The 20,636-nt window shown below is 40.5% G+C and overlaps 2 protein-coding genes across 3 annotated transcripts in view; one reads left to right on the top strand and one right to left on the bottom strand.

Moving 5' to 3' along the window:
• Positions 1-4,795: 4,795 nt before the first annotated feature.
• LOC109032655 (uncharacterized) lies at positions 4,796-15,163 on the top strand. Of its 2 annotated transcripts, none has more exons than XM_072302634.1 (4): positions 4,796-5,030; positions 8,320-8,697; positions 10,522-10,786; positions 14,800-15,163. In XM_072302634.1, the coding sequence occupies exons 2-4, from the start codon at positions 8,362-8,364 to the stop codon at positions 15,150-15,152; spliced, it is 954 nt and encodes a 317-aa protein (XP_072158735.1). In that variant the 5' UTR covers positions 4,796-5,030; positions 8,320-8,361; the 3' UTR covers positions 15,153-15,163. The 2 variants fall into 2 exon arrangements, with proteins under 2 accessions (XP_072158735.1, XP_072158734.1); XM_072302633.1 differs by having other exon boundaries at positions 4,797-5,051.
• Positions 15,164-15,214: 51 nt separating this feature from the next.
• Positions 15,215-20,636, bottom strand: part of LOC109032724 (cathepsin B-like cysteine proteinase 6) — a 361,957-nt gene continuing 356,535 nt past the window's right edge. The window contains exon 8 of the mRNA XM_072302631.1: positions 15,215-15,339. The gene's annotated coding sequence lies outside the window, so the exon portion shown is untranslated. The remainder of the gene's footprint in view (positions 15,340-20,636) is intronic.

A 20,636-nucleotide genomic window follows, 5' to 3' on the forward strand; every position in this document is an offset into this window, starting at 1 on the left:
TGAAGTCCAAGTTTAGTAGCTCCTAATTTTAGCATTACATCATGCACCTTCTTCCTTTATCTTTCCACGACTTATCTCGGTGTGTTTACATAACATAGGACCACTTTCGGAGAAGAACTGAGTAATTTGCGTGTAAATTTTTAGAATGAAAAGATAAAGCCGCCAAGTGTATCAGTGTCATGTATAATAATGATATGCGGTTGTTTATGACCTTAATCACACAAAAATGGTGAGGGCACAAATGATGTAATATGCATTGCGAAGTTTCACTCGCACCAGTGCATTGCACTGCACTTTATAAAGAAAGCGTCTATCACGAAAATGCGCTACTGTAGTGCGGCAAGAGCGTAAGATGGGTCTATGGGTAGCTTTTTGCAGAACAATTTGACAGACAATCAATTGATTTTGATAATTTCAGAATTTTAGGAAATTTTGCTTTAAAAAATCGCCAAACATCCCGTCATCTAAGTATGTAAGATATCTGTACCAACACTAGATTTGACCGGAAAACGCTTTCATGTAACTGCGAAAGTAGTTTTGTCTATCGATTTGAGATAGACACTCGGGATGCATACTTGTGAAGTTATTTTAATTTTTTTCGTACATTTTTTTTGGACCAAACTGACCTATTCCATTCCAGCATGACTTGATGTTGGGAGTTACAGAAAAAATGCCCGAAAATACAGAAATAATTCCTGCATCGACCGATTACGAATCGTTTGCAAATTGCTGCAGATCCGTCCTAAGGGGATAATGTGCGCATTATTTATGATATGGATTGTAAAAATAGAAACATATTAATTTGGTTTGCAATGTTACAAACTGGCATAAGCACTCTGCTTTTTTTCAGTAAAATACTCTTCCGACTTGTCTACCTCCATATTTATTCTTCTTTTACCGTCAGAAATATTCTAAAAGAATTTCAAGCTATGAGGTTGTATTGTTATTCGCCTTAAAAAATAAACTAGCAGCAAAAATTGTGCAACACCGCAGCACCGCGATGGAAATCAACATTGCACCCTTCAATTGATCTAATTCTCTGTCTTATTTCCCTTTCAAATTCTCATCCTACAGAGGCTGTTATTTCGATTGAGGCTGAAATAAAATACATATCAACCTGCTATTCAGATAAGGTAAATTCGTGAATGCAAACATTGAGACGGTGCTGAATGAAATGACTGTTTATTGATTCATTGATAATTTTTTCCTCGCCACGACTGTACAGCTGTGGGTTATAAAATTGCATGAATATGTGAAACTACACCTTTATGATCTATGAAGTGATTGAGAATAAGCAGCAATATCCGGTGACCTGAACTGAGCTTAACGCTCACCTTTTTCCTTCCAAGAATTTGCAACAGGTCGACACTTGCTAAGCCGTTTTTCTCCATGCGTGAAACCGGGATAAAACGCGTCCACTCAACAAGAGATGAAGCGTAGGTTTAGGTAAGGACATAAAATTTCAAATTATTGAATATTCAAATTAATAAATATTCATTTTATTTTAAACGAATTTGAAAGAGCGAATTCAATTTTCGATCAAAAAGTAAATTGTTGTTGAATGCGCAATTTTTCAGATACCTACTGTGAAAATTCATAAGATGATGAGTTTATCTTTAAGGGATTGAGTGCCTATATCAGTGTCTCAAAATTGATGATTTTGTTATGAAGAATACTTTTTTTTTATATTCTTGGCTACAACTGTTGAAAAACGCGAAAAACCTCTGTTATTCAGCAAATTTCGCCAGTTGTTTTTAATTGGTAGAATTCTGAAGAGAAAAAATAACTAAAGCCTAAGGTATGAATCTTATAGCCTGAATTTTTTGATCGTCAAAATTGATTTCTCGCAATTTTTCGGTTTGACGCAAACTTTTTGAGTTGTAACGGATAAACCGTATGTAGGTCCTTCTGAAAAATCGCCGTAAGCCGCCATTTTGAGGAACTGTAATTTGACCATTTTCCGGATGGAATATTTTGGCATACTTTTTTTCGTCCTTACTGGGTACCCAGAGACTATACACCAAAAGAGAAGTTTACGCTGATTCGTCCGAGGTATAAAGCTAGATTTACTGGACTGTATATTCTTCGCTATACGCTATAATACATGTTTCATGCCTCAAAAAGTACCTACTAAATCATATCGGTAGCTGCCAGACTCCTATTTACACCAGACAGAAATCATAAAGAGTCTCTCCGTGTCTCCGTTCTCGAGTCCTTTTTCCTCATACAAAGGAAAACCTTCACCAAAATTGGATGTATACGAGGTCTCTCTTTTTTCTGTAATCTTAAAGTATTAGTGAAAACAGATAGCGACAGAGTTAAGTCCAATAACACGAAGCTCTACGAAGTGGGATTTCTATTTTTCTAAACTGCCTCCACAAGTGGTGTCACGGTGTTGCCGAAAATTTAAGGCCGGAAACAGGAAGACGGAATTCTTATCGAGGCGAATTTCAAAATACAAAAAATCCCTTGATGCTTTACCTACCTAAAGCATGCCGTAAGTGGGGCATTCGTGACCCCTGATATCCGCCTAAAACTTCAGATATCGGTATTTTCAAGACCATGGATGAATGCAGCGCCTTAAGTAATGGAGTGGCCATTTCCATTCAGTTTGGCTTTTGACCACCGGAAAAATTCCGGAGGAACGTAAGTATTCAAAAAAAAAAAAATTGGAAGCTGTTGCACCGACGCACAGTGGATCGAGTCAATCAGAGAGGTCGAACATGACATTTTTAACTAAAACTGCAAATTGTGATATTTATTTCGTCCCGTTTTAAAATTTAAGGGGTGCCTCTGCGAGAGTTCACGAAGAAATCAAAGAAACCACTTTTAGAACCTCAAAGTTATGTATAAGCGGAGTTATAAGTTTTTAAAGTTTCCAAATTTTGTCCGACCTCTCCTATTGATTCGGTCCACTATGCGACGGGGAAAATTTCTGGCAAATACAACTTTTTACCGGAAAAAATGTCATATTATGACCCAAAGGGCGCGCTCATTTAGTGAAGCGGTTTGATCCTGACGCACACTGTGCACACATCATAAAACAATGCTCAGGAAGAATGTAAGAGAAAGAGCGGAAATTTTGCAAAATCGCGATTCAGGTACTCGATCTAAATCGAGGATTTAGGTAAGCACGGAAGCGCTCAGCAAGTAATTCTGTCTGTTTTGAAAGTATAATATGTGAACGGATTCCGCACCGGTAAAACGAAGCGTGGCAAAAAGAAGTAATGGAATTAGTGATGCATCGGGATGGAATGGAAAATGGAATTGGAGACCGAACACCGAACCACCCAGCAAATAACTGATACGGGAGTCATGCCATGCAATCTCACCAAGTCCAACTTTTTTCATACGCCCGTGCGGTTGCATCACGCGCATTGTGATGCATCTTCCCGGTCGCATGCAGCGTCGAGAGAAAAATCGGTAAGTCCGGCAACACCACCAAATCTAGAGTTAGTCGCCCGGCGACTTGTTGACGCACCTCCAGTTGCCACATTACACATTATATAAATACTACAATTTGTAATTATAAACTAAAATTTCTTATGCAGTACGGAAAAAACATAACCAAAGTTTTTCTAAGCACATATGTTTTTTTATTTTACAAATGAGCCAGAAATTGTAGTTCCTAATAGATCGTTTTCGATAGTGATTCGATGTATCGTTTGGTTCCAAACAACAGAATATAACCTCAAACAAAACTTTCAGAATTTCAGTCGGAAAAGCTGAAAATGAGAAAATTCCTAACTATTTCACCTTGCGAATCCATTTATCACTCATAAGAATCAAAAATCTATCAGAAAAACTCCGTTTCCTTAGATTGAAAAACTCGGGCTCTTCAAGGTAGATCATGTCTGCTGAATAGACTGCGCAAGACGTTGCTCATCCTCTTCGTTAAAGGGCGATTAGTGCTGTGTAGTGTGTCACACACGGGGAAGTCGAAAACACAGGAGTCCACCCAACATAATCCTGCAGGCCGAATCGCCTGCCATACTGCTGTGCTAAGGAAGAACGCCGTATGAGCCTTCAGGCGTTGCCGAATTTCCTTGGACAAATCACAAATTTTCAGGAAAATTTGTGAATATTTTTCTTCAAATTTATCGGATAATTTTGTTTGTAATTTGATCTAAATTGACCGGAGGTTTCAAGGAAAAACATGCATAATTTTCCTCAAAATTAAACATTTTATTGGAGGAAAATTGGAAACCCGAATGTCCATACGCAGGGTGGCAAAATTTCATGAAAAATAAAATCTTGAAATTTCACGTGAAATATTTCATGAAATTTCAAAAATTTATGAAAGATATTGAAAGATACGAGTTCCTTTTATGTTTCGAAGGTTTTTAAAATCGTGATTTTCTTCTATTTTTGGGTGTTTGAGTATGCGAGTTGCATACTCTGGCCCCTGAAAAATGAGAAATATTTCACAGTCTCGTGAATTTCATGAAATATTTCACTGAAATTTCCAATCTTTCATTTCTTTCTTACATTTCATGCTACCCTGTTCATACGGCGTTCTTCCCTAGCACGTCAGCATAGTAGATGCCAGGTAACTCAATTTTCCCGCACGAAGCGGCTACCGCGGGCACAGTCGCTTAGCGTGGCGGCATGTGGCCGGGGCAGCGAGTGAGGGGAGTCGGCACAGCAGCGCGGCGCGGCGCTGGCAGCGATATCGAGGTTAGTGAAGCTGCTGTCGCGAGTCCCTCATTTCCTCTCCATAGACTGGGTAGCTAGCTTCACGCTCCACACCAGCTCCACACGCCCACCGAACGAACCTCGACTCCCCACCGCCTCGCTCGTCTCGCTCGTAGCCCCTCGCCTTGCCCAAGACTCGCCGTCCCAGCCGGCATTTGCTTCCCCTACTCGCCACTCGCCCCTCTCTAACTCGTCAGTCGAGTGAAGTGCGTTGGTTAGGCGAGTGGTGTGTCGTTTCTCTCCTCAACCTCAGAATATCAGAGCTAGTTAGTTATATCAGTAGTAGTTTTATTGTCAATACCTACACGTGTTATTCAATCAAGTGGTTTGCTTAGGTACATATCTTCGTTTCCAAGGTAACATCCTTCAGATAGGTAGTTCCGTCTTCAATGAGTATCCTCATTTGGAGAGTTTGAGTGTGTCATTCTATGCTGCCGTGCTAAGGAAGAACGCCGAATGAGCCCCCAGGCGTTGCCAAATTTTTTATGACAAATCACTGATTTTCCAAAAAATGCGTGCATATTTTCCTTCGAATTTCTCAGATAATTTTGTTCGTACTTTGGTCTAAAAAGTCTGAAAATTTCAAGGAAAAATATTGATAATTTTTCTCAAAAATGAACACTTTATCAGAAGAAACTTGGCAACTCTCGAATGCTCATACGGCGTTCTTACTAAGCACGGCAGTATGGGGAAGGCAAGGCCCAATACTTGTAAAGCCGACCTTCCTCTTGACTAGAAGCCGGGCCTTCAAATCTGGTTGAAAATATATGGAACCAGTCTGTCCCTGTTGAGATTTGACTGTGAAAGAGCCATTTACCCTTTGCTTTTTCTGATCTGATAAAATCAGGGCCGGATTTGCCATGAAGATGTGTATGCTACAGCCTAGGGGCGCAACACGAGGAACGCCACATTTCTGAGACATCATTCCCGATTGTCCAGTGGCTGTGTTTTAAAATGTATTTTTTGTTAGTTTTTATCTCTCAAATCAAAATGTGTTTCCCCTGGCGGCTATTCTTCCGCAATTAGTATCTTAAAAGTGTAGGTATACAGTCATGTTGTTTTATACCTATGGTTGATTTCAATGATTTTCCGATGCTTGATTCTCGTAGGTTACCTAAAAATAATAAGATCTGTCCTAACAGCGACTTTCTATGTACAATATTAACCGAGGTATCACGTTTTGAGAAATTCGGTTTCAGGCATCATCAACCCCGGTAAAAGCATTCTTGGTTTCCTCTACCTTGCTTTCATCCGGTTTCATGTTGAGCACCAACTAGTGCAAATATGCGTCACACTGACCAGGCTCGGACTGGCCATAAGGCCAATCCGCCATTAGCAGATACGCCCCCTTTTCGCGCCGAAAACGCGCTTCTCTTAAAGATAGCAAAATAAGAAGAAAAAAAATTACGACCGAGAATATGTGAGAAAAATTTCTTAAATGAACGAAAGAAGAGAAAGTTAGGGGTAAAGAAAGGTGCTTTAACGCATGATAGTGGTGAACAGAGGTCCAAGAACTACTTTCTGCAGCGTAAACAATTTTCTGTGAAATTTTCACCTTCTTGACATACAGGCGCTTTATCATCCCCCTCCTTCATTCGCTATGTGTAACTCCCTCAGAAGCGATCGTCGTTAACGACGGCGCAGAGATACAACAATTCGTACTTGATGGACGTCCGTGCTGCATCTGAAAAATTGAAGGCACGATGACGCGAACCGTGAGCTCTCAATGCTCTGCTTTATGCTGTCAATGAAGCGTCGCTCTCATTCGGGAGAAAAGTTTAAGGTGATTCGATGGACGCCATATTTTGTGTCAGAACGGCATGCGATATATCGCATCAATTGTTTCCATTTTTTCAGCAACTCGTTATTTTTCTGTTGTCAGGAGTCTAAAGCACTCACTCACCAATTTTAACAAAGAAATGCAACGTAATAAAGGCGTGGTTTTTTTAGAGAGAAAATATCGCATTCGAGTGCAGTTTCGATATTAGTATCGAATGCGATGTTTTCTCTCTGAAAAAACCACGCCCTTATTACGTTGAATTTCTTTGTTAAAATTGGTAGGTGACTTCTTTAGTCTCGTGACAACAGAATTGCGATTTCAAAATTGGAGAAAAATGACGAGTAGCTGAAAAAATTGAACCAATTGATGCGATATATCGCATGCCGTTCTGACACAAAATATGGCGTCCATCGAATCACCTTAAAAAAGGCCTGAAGACATCTCTCCTACCCTCGGCTGTATTACTCACGTAGTGCTTGAAGCGTGCACCATTACGAAAAAGACAAACGGAAACAAACACAGTCCGGAAATAGAGGGAGGGAAAGGATGCGCGTTTACGACGGCGCAGAGATACGACTATTCGTACTTAATGGACGTCCGTGCTGCATCTGACAAATTGAAGGCGCGATGACGCGAAGCGTGAGCTCTCTATGCTGTGCTTCACGTTCAATTTTGTAATTTTTACTCCGTCCGATCAATAAACTTTGAACCTGAAAATAGCGTAAACTTGTGCTGACTTGCCAAAATTTTTTGAACTCCTCTAGGGCATGCCCTACCAGGAAATATCACACTACGCCCCTTTAACCAGCCAAGGGTCTACGCCCTCAGATGCGAGCCAGTCCGACCCTGACACTGACTGATGAAACCAAGGTGGAAGAAACCAAGGGTGTCACTACCGCGGTGGGTGACGTATAAAACACGACTCTTCAAAGGGCGATACTCGGCCAATATTGAACGTCGAAACTTGTTGTATGGACAGAGATTATTTTTAGCTAATGTACAAGAATCAAGTATCAAAACACGATTCTGCGACCAGCGCAACTAACTCATTCAGTGAAGCCAAGCCTAGGACTCATTCACCGGAAAAAAAAACACATTGGATCTAGAGTCGACTCTTAAAAACATTGACAAGAAAAAATACCCTTGATTCAATCAGAATCTAGCTTAAATCAAGAACCAAGCCTCTTAATTTGAGCTGATTTCCCTTTAATTTAAGCTTAAATCTGATTGAATCAAGAGTCCTTTTTCTTGTCAATGTTTTCAAGAGTTCGGACTTTAGATCCAGTGTGTTTTTTTCCCCCAGTGTTCAGTGAAAAAAAGACCCTCCATTGCCATCTTGGCAACGGTGGCGGAAGCTTTTACTTCAAGAACTCCAACATTCAACTAGACTACATTATGCAATTAAGAACTATAAATTTCGGCCCGGTCTAAAAACAACGTATGTGCCATTAGTTTCCCTATGCACATAAGTGCTTTTCCAGAAGAGCCAGAATTTATAGCTCCAAATTGCAAAATGCAGTACAACTCTTGTTTCACCTATAGGGGGATATTGAACAACGTGTTGAGTATAGTTGCTATTTGGACAGATCTTATTATTTTTAGCTGATCCACAAGAATCAAGTAAGAAAACAGGATTCTGAGCCCTGGGAAAAGTGAGTTAGCCTGACCTCAGGCTATGTTTCATAAACAACCCTGAGTTGGACTGATTCTGGCTGACATCAGTCTGACAGCAGCCTGACTCAGTCCGACTCAGAGCAGTTTATGAAACATAGCCTGACGTCAGGCTGATTCACTTTTATTAAGGAGACCAGTGCAACTGACCTATTTTGATTCCTTTGTCGCAGGTTAGTGTCGTGATCGGTGACTCTGAGTCAGATCGCGGGACGATGCCGGTTCGTTGGGAGGAAGCGGAGACGCTGCGCTTCGTGAAGCTGTACAAAGAGCGGCAGTGCCTGTGGGACCCGTCGCTGCCGGAGTACCGGAACAACAAGGTGCGCAACGACGCCTACGAGGAGCTCCAGGCGGAGATGCGGATGCCGGACTTCAGCATCAACGACGTCAAGCAGAAGATCAAGAACCTGCGGAACACCTACACCCAGGAGGTGGCCAAGATCGAGAAGGCCATCAACGCAGGCGGCGCGTACCAGCCACAGATGAAGTGGTTCCTCACCATGGACGAGCTCGTCAGGAAAATCAGGGATAACCAGCCGTCGCTCTACTACGTAAGTCCGCCCCGAAAGATTCCTACTTTGCCTAGAGTACCTGTATATAACGAGAGTATAGACGGATGTGAAACTCCGCAAATCCATCAGGCCTTCACCGATGCCTCTGCGAATTAAGTTAGGGCCCAGAAATGCAGCCAACCTATGAATTTTGATTATCCAGAGGGATTTACTAGTACAATTATTACGAACCATCGTTTATAAAGCACGTATTTGACTTAGTTTTTCCATAAATTTACTCATTTTTGCGGAAGAACGCTCATTTATGTACATTCTTAGCCATCTTGGTTAGAATTGGAATCTGCAGACTAGCAGTGAAATTTTGTGCGTTAGAAGTTGGTTAGAAGGGTGGCTGCACTTTTGGGCCCTAAACCCTCCATGAAGCGATCTGTCCATACTCTCGCTATATAGGTACTCTAACTCTGCCGTGCTAAGAAAGAACGCCGTATAAACATCCAAGAGTTGCTGAATTTCCTCTCGGAAGAAATGACTTTTTGAGGAAAGTTTCGAATATTTTTCCTTGAGGTCCTCGGATACTTGAGATAAAAGTAAGAAAAATCTGTGAAATTTTTAGTTAGAAATGCTCAAAATTCTCTTACAGTTAGTGAAACTGCAATTTGCGAGGGGAAATTTGGCAACATTGGAATGTAGTTCCGTTCTCGCGAGGGAAGCGACGACATCAATCTCGTGGATGCGGAACCTAAAAGGCGCGTCTTTCCGCGGCGTCTGGACGCCGGCGGAAAACGCTGCTACCGAGTCGAGGGCGAGAAGACGCTCACATTTTGTAATTCAGGAGTGGAATCCGTGGATTTTCTCCGCTGCGTCCGCTGTCAATTTCTCGAATTTTCGTTGATTGGACCAGTATGTTCTGAGACGCGAAAATGATCGGACGCGCTTTTTTTCAGGAGGTTATGAATTCGATCGACAAGAATCGACCGAAAAACGAAAACGTGAATCGATCGACACCAATTTGATGGACAAATTATTAAAACCGGTTTCGATTCGATCGACATGGTTCGATCGAAAAACCAAAATGTGAACCGATCGCCATGATTCGGTCGACCTCTTTGGCCTCTTTGGTCGATGGCTTTGTCGATCAATTCACGGGTTTGTCGATTGATTCACGGCTTTTGTCGATCGATTCATGCGTTTGTCGATCGACTCACGGGTTTGTCACGGATTTAGTCGTTCGTTTCAAGGATTTTCCCGATCGACAAAATCTGTAAATTGATCGACAAAATCCATGAGTCGATCGACAAAGCCTTGAGTCAATCGACAAAGCTGTGAGTCGACCGAATCACGTCGATCGGTTCACGTTTTGGTTTTTCGATTGACTCATGGATTTTGTCGATCGTTTCACGAGTTTTTCGATTGACTCACGGATTTTATCGATCGTTTCACGGCTTTTGTCGATTGATTCACCGGTTTGTCGATTGATTCACGGGTTTGTCGATCGAACCCAAAACTAAATACTTTCGAAAATCGGTAGGAAAGGCAGCGGACTGAGCGGATTTTGTCCGCTGCCTTCCCCACCAACTTTCGAATGTGTTTAGTTTTGATCGTCTGCAACGAACCTTAACAATGAGCCTTTGGAGGAATGAAACTTCAGATCTATTTTTTTTCCGTTCAAACTCGAAGCAAGTTGATGCGTTTCTGTTGAACACGGTCCGATGGTTCTCATGAAAAAATTAATACTGTAATATTCAATTCGAATCAAATCCGAGCGCTCTTTAAATTTAAATGTTTTAGGGGTTATTCATAATCATAGAACCGTGTTGTTTTATAGTTGAATAAAATTTAGACTCATATTTTTTCAATTTTCAGAGAGAAAAGAACAAATTGGAGCTAAGGCAAGTTGAAGAACCGGATGAGAAGGATGGCATCGGCATAGAGATGTGTAATGATGGAGAAGAAATAGAAATCGATGAGCACTTGTTCCAACAGCAGCAGCAGCAGCCAAACATAGCTTTTCATGAGCAGCCACCAGTCTTTGAAGAACCACGGCCTAACACTGACAATGAGTACTCACAGAACTACGAAAATCACATGGATGATAATCCTACAACACCAACACCAGGCCATAGCGCGGGTAAGAATGTCAAAGTCTCATTTAACAAGTAAAGTACAAGTCGTGTATTCAGGAAAATAAGTTTTTCTCCCCCTCTTCGCCAAAAAAAAATTTAGGGTTGTGTGTGATAAGTGTATGGAGCCTTATACTTCCTTTCTGATGCAATGAACCCCAGGACCGGATTTACTTACTTACCGCCCATAGGCCGCCTGTATTTTGCCGCCCCCTTCTCATTCGTTTTGAAACATCAATAATTACCATCAAGTGAACGTGCCGGAGGGGGAGGGATGCATAGGACGCGTTTACTCGTGTTGGACACATTTTTGGCGAAATCCCTGTTAACACCACTAGCAAAAGTTCACGGAACTTGGCGCGAAAGTTAAGTTCCGTAAACCTATCTCTGTGTGGATAATGCCTTCCATTTATATGAAATGAACGAAAAAATTATGAAAGAATGAACAGAAATGTGGATTAATAATTTTGACTTTCGCCGCCGCGCCGCGCTGACCGCACTGTGTTTGACGCAATGCGTGAAGTATTCATGCAGTCATGTAGGCGCTATGCGTTTCACGCCACCCTCTGCTAACCGCAGTGATCGCACCCTCTTTGACGCAATGCGTGAAGTATTTATGCAGTCTTGTAGGCGCTAGCATGTGTTACATGCCGACTGCCACGCCGCGCCGAGGGTTTCTCCTTTTAATCTCAAGTTCTCATCGTCGTCGGCATGTACCTGCGCCGCGCCGTTTCAGGCCAAATTCCCTGTTCGGTTTCTCTCTTAGTCTGAACTCGGCTAATTAAAGGTGCTGTCTATTGTATCACAGAAAGAAAAATTAGAGATGTACTCTCAGGAAATGAGATATTTTGTCGCCTTTTTTCGTTTGTAATTTTTTTTTTTTTTTTTCTGGATCCGATTTCTCTTTATACCTACATTTAAAAAAATTGCAAAATTTGCCGCCATGGGCCGCGGTTCATGTGGCCACCCCCTAAATCCGGCCCTGATAAACCCTCGTTTACAATTTTTACGTATAGACGCTATTAGTGGTAACGTCATTACAGGGATTCTCCGTTACATCGAATTGGATCCAAACATAAACATTGACATAACCTATTTCAATGCCACCAATGCGAAAAAATCGATATATATCGCTTTTCTGTGACGTGACACTAATAGCGTCTGTATGCTTAGGAATGTACATTGATGCAACGGTGCAAGCAGGTATCAAGCGCGCAACTATTCGCGCTCCGGAGTAGTTTTGTAGTATCACGCGAAAATGAAGGCGAATTGTAGACTTCTTCAGTCTCACAATCACGGCAACTTAAGAATGTATTTTAATATCCTCCATGATAAAAGCGGACGGACATCACGCTCGCAACTCTTCGCTCTCGGGTAGTTTTATGGTATCACGCAAAAATGAAGGCTAATATCAGCTTTTACTTTACTTCCAATTACTGAGACTTGTTGACTAAGATTGCAGCTACTCGCCCCTCGGAGTACTTGGCAACAGTGGCAATTTTGCGAGTAGACAGCACTGATTTTCCTCCGTTTAAATACATTAAATATATCGATTTTTGGTAATGCAAGCTGCCTCACCAAGAATCGATTGTTTTACATGTATTTAAATGGAGGGAAAACAGTATTGTAAACTTTCAAGAATCACCACTGTGCGGTAATGACAGCAAATATTCGCTTTTCCCTATGCTTGAAATTACGAATGTCTATAAGTGTATCGCTATTCCTATCAGTATACGAAGGACATTAAGCGCAAAACTATTCGCCCATCACATTATTTTTATGGTATAACACGGCAATGAAGGCGAATTCTCCTAGCTCTCCCTCTGTTCAATTAACTACGCAGTACGCAGTTTTAAGAATGCATTTACTAGCAACAGAAAATGAAGGAGTCAATCGTGCAACTATTCGCGCTTTGGAGTAGTTTTGTAGTATCGCGTAAAATTGAAGGCGAATCATAGCTCAATCTGAAGTTTACACTGCTATAACCAAAGCTTGATGGACTCAGAGTTAAAATCTGGCGCGCTGAAGAAGAACGCGCGTCATATGAACTTCCTAGAGTCGCCAAATTTTTTCCGATAAAATTTTTGTTTTTGAGGAGACTTGTGAATATTTTCTCTTAAAGTTTCCAGATGATGTAGATCTGATCGTGAATACAATTCTCCAAAAAATTTGCAGGAAAATATTCACAGAGTCCGTATAAATAATATTTTAGCGAAGACAATTTGGCAACGTCTGAGGCTCACACGGCGTTTTTGCTTCGCATGACAGTAATCCACGCTCTAAGTAAATTATTCAACGAATTCTAATAATGGGCCAGATGCGCTGGTCACAGAATCGTGTTATGATGCTTGATTTATGTAGATTAGCCAAAACTAATGAGATCCGTCAAAACCGCAACTTTCTACGGTAAATATTAACAGAGATATCGCCCTTTGAAAAGTTGGGTTTTTGACGTTATCCATTGCGGCAGTGGCACCCTTGCTTTCTTCCACCTAGCTTTCATCCAATTTTCACGCTGAGTAACCAGGGCCGGATTTAGGGGGAGGCCATGGCGGCAAATTTAGGGAACGGCAAATTTTGAATGTTTTTTAAATGTAGGTACCTATAAAAAAATAGGATTCAGAGAAAAAATTACAAACGAGGCGAGGCGACAAAATCTCTCATTTCCTGAGAGTATAGTAATTTCTAATTTTGTTTTCTTTCGGTGATACAAGAGACAGCGCCTTCAATTAGTCGAGTTAGGAGAGAAACCAAACGCGCACTTTGGTCTGTAATGACGCGGCGCAGAGAGGAATGATGACGAGGACTTGAGATGAAAAGGAGAAGCCCTTGGCGCGGCGGTCGGCATGAAACATATATTAGCGCCTACAAGACTGCATGAATACTTCACGCATTGCGTCAAACATAGTGCGTTCAGCAGCGGTCGACGCAAAACGTATAGCGCCTACAAGACTGTAGGAATACTTCACGCATTGCACCAAACACAGTGCGGTCACCGTGGTGCGGCGGCGGAAGTTAAAATTATTAAACCACATTTATGTTTAGTCTTTCATAATTTTTTTCGTTCATTTCTTATAAATGGAAGGCCTTGGCTACACAGGGATAGGTTTACGGAACCTAACTTTCGCGCAAAGCTCCGTGAACTTTTGCTAGTAGTGTTGATAGGGCTTTTGCAAAAAATGTGTCCAACGCTCCAGTAAACGCGTCTTATGCACCTCTCCCCCTTCGGTACGTTCTTTTGATGGTTTTTATTGATGTTCCAAAACGAATGAGAGGGGGCGGCAAAATACAGGTGGCCCGTGGGCGGCAAGTAGATAAATCCGGCCCTGTGAGTAACCAGTGCATCACTGACTGACGAATAGCAAGGTGGAAGAAATCAAGAGTGTCAATACCGCGGTGGATGACGCCAAAAACCAGACTTTTCAAAAGGCAATATCTAGTCTAATATTGAACGTAGACAGTTGCTGTTTAGACAGATCTTCTTATTTTTAGCTTATCTACAAGAATCAAGCATCAAAACACGATTCTGTGATCAGCGCAACTGGCCCGTAAAATGAAATCTTCACACCTCCGTGACCTCGAATCTAATGCAGAGTACCTGTATAGCGAGAGTATGGACAGATCGCTTCATGGAGGTCTTTAGGACCCAAAAATGCAGCCATCCCTCTAACCAACTTTTATCACACAAAATTTCACTGTCAATCAGCAGAGTCTACAAATTCCAATTCTAACCAAGATGGCCAAGAATGTACAGAATTGAGCGTTCCTCCGCAAAAATGAGTAAATTTATGTAAAAACTGAGTCAAATACGTGCTTTCTAAACGACGGTTCGTAACAATTGTATTACATATAGTAAATCGCTCTGGATAATTGAAATTCATAGGTTGACTGCATTTCTAAGCCCTAACTTTATTCGCAGAAACATCGGTGAAGGCCTGATGGATTTTCGAAGTTTCACATCTGTTTATACTCTCGCTATACAGGTAGATACTCTAGTCTAATCCACCCTTTCCCACACCAGGTCCAAGTAGAAAACGGCGTCGCACGGTGGTGACGTCAGCACTCCGGAAGCTGGAGCAGGTGGGCGATAGCCTGCAGGAGCTCCTAGAGGACGAAGACGAATGGGACGCCTTCGGGAACTTCGTCGGGCTGAGCCTGAAACGGCTGCCGATGGAGCTGGCCCTGGACGCCGAGGCTGAAATCCAAGCCACCCTCAGCAAGTTCAAGCGGATGCAGCACAACCTCAACCCCAACCCTCAAGCCTCAACCCAGACCCAGCAGCAGAGCACCACCACCGCTAGGACCTCAACAACCCCCGAGCCTACCCTTACCTTCTACATGAACGAGAAAGACGCCATTCAGATCATCGAGTGAGCGAAATGCTCAATGTCGTACCGGTGGCGTGACGTGAATTGCGATATATCGATTGTTATGCCATTTAAACCTATGGTAAAGAATCGATTATTAAGGTGTTCGCTGCGGACACCCTGTTTATCGATCCTTTTCCATAGGTTTAAGTTGCATGACAATCGATATATCGCAAAGCACGCCACGCCACTGCACAGATACCATTCTATTTTTTTAGGAGTACCTCAATTGTGATACGATTAGTGTAAGACTTAGGATTTATCGTTGGTATGTAAATATTTATTTTTTTTTCCTCCTGCTTATTTTTCCGTTTCACATCCTTTTTCACATTAGGGCCAACTTGATGGATCCACGCCAGGCCGCGAGGCACGCAATTTCAGCTGTTTTTTTCACAAACTGAAAGCATACGCACGTGAAGTATTGCATTTATAACTAGTCAAATCGAACGGTTAATTTTCGCATTCGCATACTTTCAGCCTGGTCAGAATTTATAAACGAGATGTTTTTGGGAATGAATAGCTGAAATGTGTTCTAGGTGTGATGGATCAATATTCTGCTGAAAACTCACGGCGAAACCAGTAGGTATGCCTCGGGGGAAAAAAGTTAAGATCCTCTCCAAGGAAGCCTCTCGCTTGTGATAAAATTAGAAATGTTAGGTTTAAGATTTTTTAAGTTAATTTTCTCCAATTTCTTTATTTTTATCAATCATTATTCTTCCTTTTTCTTTTTGTCATTGCGTAAAATTAAAAAATTGTGACTGCAAGGTGACAATTGAATAGTTATTGTCGAAAAGATAACTCTATAACGCAGAAATTACGTTACGTTAAGACACTTTGAATTACGTATTTCAGGGAACAAGAAAAGGGCAGTCGGGATCACTCGAAAGTAATTACGTTCTTTTTGGTGTTTTACAAGACTTACGTAAGCACTTTCTTCTTCAATAATTAATGTACCTAGACATCGTTCAATGCTCGTTGCTCGTTGCCTTACATCACAGGTCCCATTCATTATGGACGTATCTGTAAATTAGTAACGTCTGAGTAAACATGCCGTTAATTAATACTTTTTTAACTAAATTAGGTGCGCGATGAGTACCTAACAGCATCGTTATCCTACGTTTTGAATGGTTTTCGCAATCAAGAAAGTCTCGCGACTCGGGTGATAATTACAGGAGAAAAAGAGGAACGGTGTCAGAGTAATGGATTTGAATTGTAACTACTCCTTATCTTGTCGCTGCAATTATTCACTCGTTATGAGCGACACAATGAGTCTAAAAATAGTTTAATTTGAGCCTTCCGCCTATGTATAATTTTCTATAATTTAAACTCCCACACAGAGGCATAATTTGCCTCTCGTCGATACCGGTATTTTCTTTTTCTTGTATGTAAATTTTTGTCTGCGCACTCTCTCATACTGCCATACTGAGGAAGAACGCCGTATGAACATTCGAGAGTTGCCAAATTTCCCTTGATAAAACATGTATTTTCGACAATATTCATTCTTATTTTTCCCTGAAATTTTCAGATATTTTAGATTAAATTGCGTACAAAATCGTCCGACAGTTTTGGAAAAAAATATTTACAATTTGTCCAGTAAATTCGGTCTTTATCGGAGGAAACTTGGCAACGCTCGAAGGTTCATACGGCGTTTTTGCTTAACACGGCAGCAAGTAATCAAAATTTTTGATGATTGAAACGAAACCTAACTTCGGAATAGATGACCTAATTCCTAGGTGAAGATTATAAGGCTGAATGTGGGTGATAGAACCATTGGTCACCTGCACTAAATTTCTGTCCCTTTGACCAAAAAACTTCAATTACAGGGCCTGGAGGACAAGTAGGTAACATAAGTGGAGTTTTAAAAAAAAAAAAAAAAAAAAAAAAAAAAAAAAAAAAAAAATGAAGTATTCATGATTTATAATAAAACTAGTCATAAAATAAATTCTGTGAAAAATTCACCACTAAAACCCAATTTTTAAGCTTCAAAAAGTTAGTCTGAACTGCCTCGCTGCCATAAGGCTCCATGTGATTTTGAAACTTTAAAAACGCGTTTTTATTGAAATAACAAAAAATAAACTTATTTCACTTGTCTTCCAAGCTCCTCAATTATGAGCTAAAAAAATTTGGTACTCTGTATGAACTGAGGCTTTTTTCTTTACGTAGCGCTTGCATTCATAGAAGGAGCCACAAAGATATAAAGCCCAGGACGATTATGAGACCCGAAGTTCGGACACGAATGAAACTAGTTTCAACGAAATGAAAGTTACCGTGATTAGTGTTCCTTCTTCAGTCACTCGGGGAGCAATAATTCTCCGATAGAACATTCTCTTTTTATTGGCGCGTATACGTAGTATACCGCCTTTGCGATCGTTTCGAACCCTGCTCGATACAATAACCGAGTCCCTTAGTTCCTTACCGAAAAGTGACTACCGCGAACTTCTGAGATTTTCCAAAGCGTGTAAAAAGTTTATTTATCCATCAATAATTATGATTTAAAGTTGTTTCTCATTCTGGGGCTCATTAGTTTATGTGCAGTGAATACCAAGAGTCTACGTTACTTGTTTTTTCAAAAAAAGCCTAAGAATGCGACGCGCTGATTTAAAATATGCATATATAAGCAGAATCAAGCGAATTGATTCGAGGATGGCTGAGCAGGTCGGCACTCTCGAAATGAGAATTTAACTCCTCCGTTTTGTTCAAAACGTTGCTTTGACAGATCTATAACCTCGATTATACTTTTCAAAAGTTGGTACCCGTGCTCTGATAGTGCTGTTCATCTGACAACATTGTCAGTGTCAGCTGATAAAATGTATATTTTCACAGTGCAATCTGTGTAAGTGCAATCTGTGTAAGTGCAATCTGTGATGAGCCTCGAGACTCATTAGACCATTAGCTAAACGTGGCTCATACAGGAATCCACTTACCCCTCTCTTTCCCACGCTCCTGCTCACTGCGTCGGCGTCTCGACGAACAATAGCTAATGACGGTTGCCAAGCGATGCCGGGATCCTCAGCCCCTCGCCCAATTACTTACGCTTCATTAACCATTTCACCGTCACGCTAGGATTCGTCCAATTTTCAAAAAAAATTGTTTCGCGAGTTTTTAGCAATTTTTTCCTTACTCTCCGTTAAAACACGAATTAAAAGAGGTCTCATTCATAAAAATCGGCCAAATAGAAGAGAAGTTACAGTATTCGAAATCCGAAGAAATCAACAAAACTTCTCCAAACAAAAATAAAATGAAGGGGAGGGGGGGAATGTATAAATTACAATTTAATATGATTGACCTCAGAATGTGACAAGCAATTCAATTATAAAAAGGAGAAAAAATTGAGTGAAATTACAAAAAATTAGCCTCTTGCAAGGGGCTTCCTTGTATGAGTTTTGACCTGAAGACAAGTAAATCCCGTTATATTATTAAAACGAAATTGACTCCATAGTTTAATGCCTTAGTTTCTTGAATACGATTATTTTAAGCACTCGATTTATATCAGCAATTTTACCCATGAGGTGATTTCCTGAGAGCTGATAATATCACGAATTTCTCATAGAGCCCTTCAAAAATGGCTTGCTTTTTGGGCAGCCGATTCGGCCATCAAACCGAGGTTTAAATGGAAGCTGATAATAACACAAAGCTCTGAGAACAATTTTAAGATGAGAATAGGAACGGTTTGTAAATAACGAGGAGAGGCGGGCATTCTGTTCAGCATATCGATACATAAGTATTTTCACACGTATAATTCAATTTTCACGTCAGGGAGTCGACATATTTTGATTTTTTCGATTTTATACGGGAAATTTATGGTTTTTCGGGATTGAAATTACTTACAATTGTTTCATGAAAAATGAATGCACCCAAAATGACTATAGCATTTTGACTTTCACATACCTACGTGCACTCACTAAATTGATTGGTAAATTCAAAGAGTGGGTACATCGAGGTATATCAAGTTTCTGCGATTTTTTACGGCAAATCGGTAGATTTTCGGGATGTTGGATTGCTTACTTTCAATTCATGAATGAATAAAGCATGGACATGGTTGAGCTTCTTTGCATGAAAAGACGTTTAAAATAACAAAATCAAGACATATTTAATACAATTGCATTTATATCGAGTCAATTTCTTTTCAATAATATAACGGGATTTATAATACCGGTGATTTGGGTATTTTAGCCCCAAAATACCTTTAAATCGACTTTATCTTCTAGGAATTCGACAGAATTTTTCCTTTCTTCGCTTAAATTTTTCCGTACCACTTTTCTTCAAGAATCTGATAAGATTTTGCTTGAGGCGGATCAAAAAACTTAAATTTGTTCGAATAGCTTTCTAGATTCACAATACACGGTCTCGTCAAGGTGCGTCGTTGACCTTGCAGTGTTGGATCGTGAATTCTCTTGTTGTGCTGCTTGCCTTTTTTGAAATCTCTGTAAATGAAAACTAAAGGGGTTGATATGTGCGAGTTAATGACGCGCCTTATCAACACATTGTGTTGGAGTTCACTGCTTGTTTTCTCTTATTTCTACCTCTTCATTTCAACTCTAATAAATTCTAGGGTTAGTTTGATTGCTCTGCGGTTGGCTGTAAATTGTCAAGTGCCCTTAAACTACGAAATTATTCTATTTAAATGTCTATTATTTTTGTACATAAATGTTTTGTAAATACCGCATATGTTCTCATTGATTAAAAGACTGTTCAATTCTGACATTTTTGTGATTTTCAATTGTTTGCCTGTGAGTAGCAGTGTTCCAAATGGGCCGCAATATTAATGGCCACTGTGCGAAACCACGTATCTACGTTTGCAGTTTTGCAGATTTCCTGTTATAATGCTTTATTCTTGCTATGGAAAATTAGTTGATGTAATTTAAAAAAAAAAATTCCTTGATTTTTCCTCTATGTCTGCAGAATATTCTGTGAAGAGCAACTGAGAAGTGCGGATTCATGAACCAAAGATTACGACCAATGCTGCCGTGCTAAGGAAAAACGCCGTTTAAACCTTCTGGCGTTGCCAAATTACTTTCAGTAAATGCCGATTTTTCGGGAAAATTTGTCAATATTTTCCTTCCAATTTTTCAGATAATTTTGTTTGCGATCTCACCTAAAGTTCCCGAAAATTTCAAGGTAAAATATTCATAGCTTTCCTCAAAAATTAACATTTCATTGAAGGCAATTCGGCAACTCTCGAGTGTTCATACGGCGTTTATCCTTAGCACGACAAAATATTTTAGGTACCGTGACAAGGCTCACGAGTCCATATTTGGACGCATTTATGCCAAAAGGAACTATGTGCATAGGGTTTGCAGGTAACATATCGACGGTGAAACTACCAAACCACGTATCTCGTTTGCGGTGTTTAAAAATCTACGCTCGCATTTTATTTTTTTAAAGTAGACCAAATCAATATCATTCCTTGAAATTTTCACAGAATTTTCTCCGCACGAAGAGGAAAAATCACAGAAATTTTCAAGACTGGACGATAAGTAGTTTTTCATTT

The sequence above is a fragment of the Bemisia tabaci genome, chromosome 7 (genome assembly GCF_918797505.1).
Source record: "Bemisia tabaci chromosome 7, PGI_BMITA_v3".
Classification (NCBI taxonomy): domain Eukaryota; kingdom Metazoa; phylum Arthropoda; class Insecta; order Hemiptera; family Aleyrodidae; genus Bemisia; species Bemisia tabaci.